The 6,729-nt window shown below is 41.6% G+C and overlaps 2 protein-coding genes across 2 annotated transcripts; one reads left to right on the top strand and one right to left on the bottom strand.

Moving 5' to 3' along the window:
• Nucleotides 1–1,518: 1,518 nt before the first annotated feature.
• cenpx (centromere protein X) lies at nt 1,519–2,619 on the bottom strand. Its single transcript, XM_080524897.1, has 5 exons — nt 2,495–2,619; nt 2,261–2,312; nt 2,095–2,148; nt 1,898–1,986; nt 1,519–1,807 (listed from the first exon to the last, which is right to left on the bottom strand). The coding sequence occupies exons 1-5, from the start codon at nt 2,561–2,563 to the stop codon at nt 1,793–1,795; spliced, it is 279 nt and encodes a 92-aa protein (XP_080381023.1). The 5' UTR covers nt 2,564–2,619; the 3' UTR covers nt 1,519–1,792.
• A 258-nt stretch (nt 2,620–2,877) lies between these two features.
• Nucleotides 2,878–6,330, top strand: pycr1a (pyrroline-5-carboxylate reductase 1a). The gene is made up of 8 exons (XM_080522591.1): nt 2,878–3,017; nt 3,236–3,315; nt 3,452–3,522; nt 3,610–3,789; nt 4,318–4,539; nt 4,788–4,880; nt 5,105–5,268; nt 5,546–6,330. The coding sequence occupies exons 2-8, from the start codon at nt 3,249–3,251 to the stop codon at nt 5,709–5,711; spliced, it is 963 nt and encodes a 320-aa protein (XP_080378717.1). The 5' UTR covers nt 2,878–3,017; nt 3,236–3,248; the 3' UTR covers nt 5,712–6,330.
• Nucleotides 6,331–6,729: the final 399 nt, after the last annotated feature.

The following is a 6,729-nucleotide window of genomic DNA, read 5'->3' as shown; positions in this document are numbered from 1 at the left end:
TAAACTGTGATTTGAGCTGTCTGTGGTTATGATCTTACAGCTATCAGCACAATAAAGTCACCCTCACTACACCGAGGCATCTCTCAGAAGAGCAATCTAATATAATAGTAGTCAACACCCAAACAGTAACCATTCTTATGATCAACAAACTGCCAGTAGAGGGCAGTGAATATGAGTGGTTTACGTGTAGTTTGTCAATGGTTGGTATTTCGTATAACACATCACAGTGTAAACAAAAATATGAATGTATCCTTTATTCAAATAACAGAATCACCATAAAAAAATGTTTCGAGTATGAGCTACAGTACACCATACATTAAATCAATAATGCAGTGACTGGCATAAGATAATACACAAGGCAAACTGATTAGAAACAATGTTGAAGACCCTTCCCATACAGAAAACAGACAATCCAACTGTATTTTATATAATGCCCTGTTTTATTGATTCAAAAATATATAATGTTAGCAGTAGACATTATTGTTGCCTTGTGGGTTTGTGTGTGAGCGGCTTAGTCACCCATTTCATAGATAAACAGCTGTGTGTGGTGAATACATCAATGAACAACATCACTCAGGTTGGGTATAAAAACTCCATAAATGTCCCCTGGTTTATGTGTAGTGCTGCCAATAGAATTAGAGTAGAATAGATTAAATATGGATCCTCACGTAAAGGTGCTAGGTCAAACTCAAGGTGTTGTGTCCTTGAGCACACAGCAGCAGAGCTTGACCTTCAAATGTCTAAGTTACTTCCAGCTGCTTGTAACTGTAGTCATCCATCAGCTACACAAATAAATAGTGTGAGGTGTTGTACAGCTATGCTGACTCAGAGTGAAACCATGCTGCCGAGTCTGTGCTACACAGCCTCTATAACATCATCAGACACTCTCAAGTTGGAATTACCCACAGCTCTCACATGTAGACCCAATGGACACCTTCCCTTATGCTGTGATGAAAGAGAGAAAGAGAGAGAGAGAGAGAGAGAGAGAGAGCACCTCCTCCTTGCCTCTTTGTTTATTTACCTTCAGAATTACACTCGGCTCTTCCCGGGCCATGTTCCAATGTGTTTTGTTATGCTTCCTTTCAAATGAAATATCTATGCGTGTGGTCTCTGTGGTGATGTTTGGCTGACACATGCACACACATTCACGCACGCACACTCCATTCAACTTTCCTGTGTAACAGAGGTCCCTCTGGCCCATCCCCCCACCTCTAACTAAACATTGCAGGACAGCAAAAGGGAACTTCAAAGTGGCCGGAGGGGGTAGTCCTTTTTCCTGGCACTTGTCATCATCTAAGGGACTGGCTGCTCCCCTTATTACTCTAATTGCTTCCAACTGCTCCAGGAGGCTTTGATGAGGGGTGCTGGGGAGCATGCTGGAAGCACCTGTTGTTGCACAGGTGGGAGGTAGTGGTGGCAGCATAGAGGGGTGAGGACAACATCACATCATTTCTGTTTTGGATTAATAGTACCAAATGTACATTCAGACAATGACTTTCACACTTTTTATGTGGCACGCTTCTTTTAATGTGGGTATACCCCAGGAGTTTGTTTAGACATACTAAAAGGTACAACTTCTGTTAGTATTCAAATGATTGAAACACAACAAACTAAAGTAACTGAACATGTATACAATATGTATGACGTAATACAATTGAACATTGAACAATTGAACAATTGAACATTGAACATACAGTTGAACATCTCAACTCATTTAAACAATATTATGAGGAGGTGGAATGGAAGACTGTAGGTCAATAATAGCACTCGGGCTCCATCTTCTGGTACAACATCAGAAATCCAGCAACTGGGAAATAAAATAAAATACATCTTTAGAGGGGCTGTGATAATCTGATAATTGATTTGACCATGGGGTTCTGTTTATCTCTACCCATACCAGTTGTGGCAGGATCTTTTCGAAGTGCTCTACGTCCACTTTGTCGCAGTTCTCCGTGTCAGCCTGTTGTAGTGATCTGTGTGCGGCCTCTGCAAAAATAACACGGACGGAATGTTATGATTTTCAGTAATACATTAACATTGATTAATAAGCTGAAAAAACATACGTCTGCAATCAAAGACTGATCCTATCCGTACCTTGAACAAAGAGTTTCAACATCTCTGCCATGAGGAGAACCGCATCGTCACTCGCTAAAAAAAAAACAAGTGATGACATTGGTACCGACAACAATAGGTAAACAGTGTAGGCTAGGCTAGGCTACATTATTTAAGTACATTTACCGTACCAACATTAATAAGTCACCTTTAGTTGCATCCTCCTGGAAGAAACTTGACAGGAGTTTGTTCACTGTCTCCTAGTAAGAGATAAATAATGACACAGGCTGAACAGTTTGTGCCGTCACATAGCACAGCACACATGCTAATAATTCACATGCTAATGTTCGCAACTTCATTATCATGTACTAGCTTACTTATAATAGACTATGGCTAAGACGTTTCACAGCTTTTAATGTTGGACTGACTGCGAGGAACAAACCTTCTTGAATGTAATTTCATTTTTAGTTTTAGTTTTAATAGCAGTATAACGAGAGTCTTTTTCCGCCATTTTTCCAGTCTTTCAGCACAGACTTGAGATCAGCGCGCTCTTCTTCTTCTCCTTCTTTTTAAAGATTAGCGCGCTCTTAGCAGCGATTGGCTGTTATTGGCATTTCTCCACCACGCCCACAGACAGTAACACAGAACCGGATCCGGATGCAACTGGCTTCACAGCTTTACACAACAACCCTCCCATTTACAACGATACGACTACAGTTATTGGTCAGACGTCGCACGAGTCTCACATTTCATTGGACCTTTCACACGTCGATTTCAGCATGAGCATAAGCTACTGCGCATGGACAAACGAGGAAGCCACGTTAACGCTGTGTAACGTTGTCCACTGAAGTTGTTTTAAATGTCAACATAGGAAAGCCTAACAATTAATACACTCGTCGCAGCATCTTCGCTTAGGCTTTACTTCAACTGTCTTCTATCACAACAACGTGTGATATTGGATCAGAGTAAGCAGGAAATAACTTACCTTCTCGCTTGATTTACATGACTGTATTCGTGTTTACTTACAATATAGCATTATAAGTACCACCAGGATTGTATTAATAACATTATGTCACCATATACAATACTGGTGAAACTATGAATCAATACTTCTATCTATTTGAATTTGAAAAATAATGAATAATCTAATGTTAATATATTATGTATATCTGTACAATTACAGCAGAGAACTCAGAATGAGCGTGGGTTTCATTGGAGCAGGTCAATTGGCCCATGCACTGGTGAGAGGATTCGCTGCTGCAGGTAAGTTTAGCTGATTAACCGTTCAATGGAATGAACGATCTATGAGGCTTATGTATTTGTGTTATTTCCATATATTTGCACATATATAATTTCAACCACTTCCGTAGTTAATTGTTATTCCTCCTCTCCTCTGCAGGTGTGATTGCCACCAACAGAATCACTGCCAGCTCTCCAGACACAGACGGTAGCACGGTAGCAGGACTGCGGGTGAGTATAATGGCTAGTTTGGTTAGCTACCTCTGGCTAAGTTAGTGTAAGAGATATAATCAACAATATCTGTGCTCCACTATGCAGAAAATGGGAGTCAATCTCACAACCAGCAACAAGGAGACCGTGAACAAGAGTGATGTTCTGTTCCTGGCTGTCAAACCACACATCATCCCTTTCGTATTAGATGAGATTGGGCCAGACATTGAGGACCGCCACCTTATTGTGTCCTGTGCAGCAGGTGTGACCATCAGCTCTATTGAAAAGGTAAGTTTACAATCTTCTCTTCGTCCTCATTTGTCCTCATGTGACAAGCTTGGATAAGCAATGTGAGGCAGGAATTATGCTTTGATCTATTCAGCCCTGTCAGACCAATGAAGCAAGAATACTCTGGTGTAATCCTGTCTCCAGAGTTTTTTGTCCCAGACTTGGTTCTCCCACACTCCCTCCACCCTGTCCACATTGCTATAGTCTCACACGCCCCTGGGGCAGAAGCATTTCAGGCTGTAGCATGAAATAACCTTCTCCCGGACCCATTCCGGATTGAAATATCTCAGACCTTTGTTGTTATGCTGGTAAAGCTGCCATTAGTTGTATGATCTCTCTGAATCTCTTGAGAGAATGAGAAAATGCACATTAAGTCACAGTGCACTCCTTGAAATAATCAATCAACAAAATGTGTTTTAATGCCATGGCAAGTCTATAGCCTTTGTTGTTTATCAAAAATAAGAGTTATTATGTTTTCCTCATGATAGCAAGGATGCCTCTGAAGTTTGTCATGGTTACCCCCTGCAGAAGTTGCTCAATTACCGCACAGCCCCCAAGGTGATGCGTTGCATGACCAACACCCCAGTGGTGGTTCGGGAGGGGGCCACTGTGTATGCCACAGGCACCCATGCACAGGTGGAGGACGGGAAACTCCTGGAGCAGTTGATGGCCAGTGTGGGTTACTGTACAGAGGTGGAGGAGGACCTGATTGATGCTGTCACAGGACTGAGTGGCAGCGGTCCTGCCTATGTGAGTGGATTATATGGTCAGCGGTTTACTTTGCATGTCTGTCAACATACCACTGGATTGTAACTGTTGCTGGGTTGTTATATTTATGACCATGCAAATGTGCATCAATAACCGTGCCTTGTCATGGTGTAGAAAGCTGACTATGCCTTATCTTGACAGACCAGTTGTTGTATTCTACCATTCCCACAGAGCCTTTCAAATATTTGTTTGGTAAATAGTGTGTGTGTTGTGTGTTTGTATGTCTGAAGGCATTCTTAGCTGTTGATGCTCTTGCTGATGGAGGGGTTAAAATGGGTCTGCCCAGAAGACTGGCTGTAAGACTTGGAGCGCAGGCCCTGCTGGTGAGAACTTTTATGCATTACTTATGCAGAAAATGACCTGCTAATGACCTACATTGAATAATAAAAGTTTAATAAAGTCGTGTCTAGTTTGCAGGATAGCATTAAACTGTATAGCATTAAACTGTGAGGATAGGTTAACAGCATTTTTAGCTCTGGATAGAGTCACAGAAGTCAGAGGGGAAGTCAGAGGGGAAGTTATGCAAGTCTCCATGTCTCTTCCCTAGGGAGCAGCGAAAATGCTGTTGGACTCAGACCAGCACCCTGGTCAGCTGAAGGACAATGTGTCCTCACCAGGGGGCGCCACCATCCATGCCCTGCACGTCATGGAGAGTGGAGGGTTCCGCAGCCTCCTCATCAATGCTGTAGAGGCCTCCTGCATTAGAACCAGGTATGCGGTTGTACTGGCTACGTGGCCAGTAGTCTGGATACAGGAAGTGACACTGGTGACGGCACTAACACTGATGTGGTATATGTTTTATGTGCAAAGGGAATAATATGTCAAGTCTGTCATGTCATACCGCTTTTTACTATGCTCTTCTGTATGTCTATTTTGTCAGCAGAGGGAGCTAGATAGATTCTGTAGGTTTGTGAAGGCAGTTCTCTCTGATAAGCTCCATGCTGTTGTGTGTCATTATTGATGTGATTATTTATTTCTTTTTCTAAAGGGAGCTCCAGTTCTTAGCTGATCAGGAGAAGATCTCCTCTGCTGCCATAAAGAAGACAACACTTGACAAGGTGCTGCAGCAGCCAGGAGTTAGTGGAGCAGGACTGGTCAGCAGATCTGGGATCAGCTTCTTCAACACCAGCAACCCCAAGCATAAGAAGAACTGAGTTCCTGATACAGGTTAAGATGTTACCTTCAAAAAATGAAATACTGTAATAGTGCTAAGGAGAGGAGCATAACAAACCAGGCCCATATGTGAGGATAAACTACTTGATGAGCAACAGGCTAGAATTCCACTCACTCCAGGATAAGTTGTTGAAACGCAGAGGCAAGTGTAGGGTGACCAATTGTAAAGGTTCAAACTTATGTTTTGTAGAATGTGTGCCAGACTGAATAGTGCATAGGTCTACCTTTGTATTGGAACTCTGTCTAACTTGCTACAAATCATCAGGTGGTTTCTGTTTTACATCCTCATTTATCTGTCTATATTCTGGCCATTGTCCTTTGCCTGAATGAGTGATTGTATGACCTCACTTAGTTGAGTCCATAGAGGGAGCAACCACTGTCTTTAAACACTCTTAGCAATATGTCATCCACTAAGTGAGAATAGATGTACTTTTTCAATGTTACTTTTTTATAGGATTGGTGGGCTATCATGGTGACTTATAATAATGAGGTGTCATTACATCAGAAGGTGGTGGTAACATCAGCCATGGGTACAGAAGCTTTACCGCAGCACTGTACCTATGTCATGTTTATTTTGTAAACTAAATATGTATTTATGAAGCAACCCAAGTGTTGTTTACATGATTTCCAAATATGTTAATGTGTTATTAAATATTTAAACCAGAATTGGTTCATTTGTGTCTGAAGTCCAACAAGCGGTTTGCTTTTATTTTCTTACATTATACTGATCATAACAGCTTTTCCATTTCCAGTGGCAGGTAGCCCATACTCATTTCGACAATGAGAATCAAACATTCCATATCTCCCCAGGGTATATACAGGAATCTTGAGGTTCATTTCAATACCTTTCTAAGACCTTTTTAAAGACCTTGTCAATATTTTTCCAGACCTCACCGCCACTTCGAGCTGTAAGTCATCTTTGTTTTTTAATAAAACGAATAAATTCACGAACTTTTACTAAACGTTTTTAGGACTCAAACTCTTTGGACAGAGTCTAGT

Source organism: Nansenia antarctica (assembly GCF_963989245.1).
Source record: "Nansenia antarctica genome assembly, chromosome: 2".
Lineage (NCBI taxonomy): Eukaryota > Metazoa > Chordata > Actinopteri > Argentiniformes > Microstomatidae > Nansenia > Nansenia antarctica.
The sequence above is the reverse complement of the archived record's forward strand: the minus strand, read 5'-3'. Positions and strand labels throughout refer to the sequence as shown.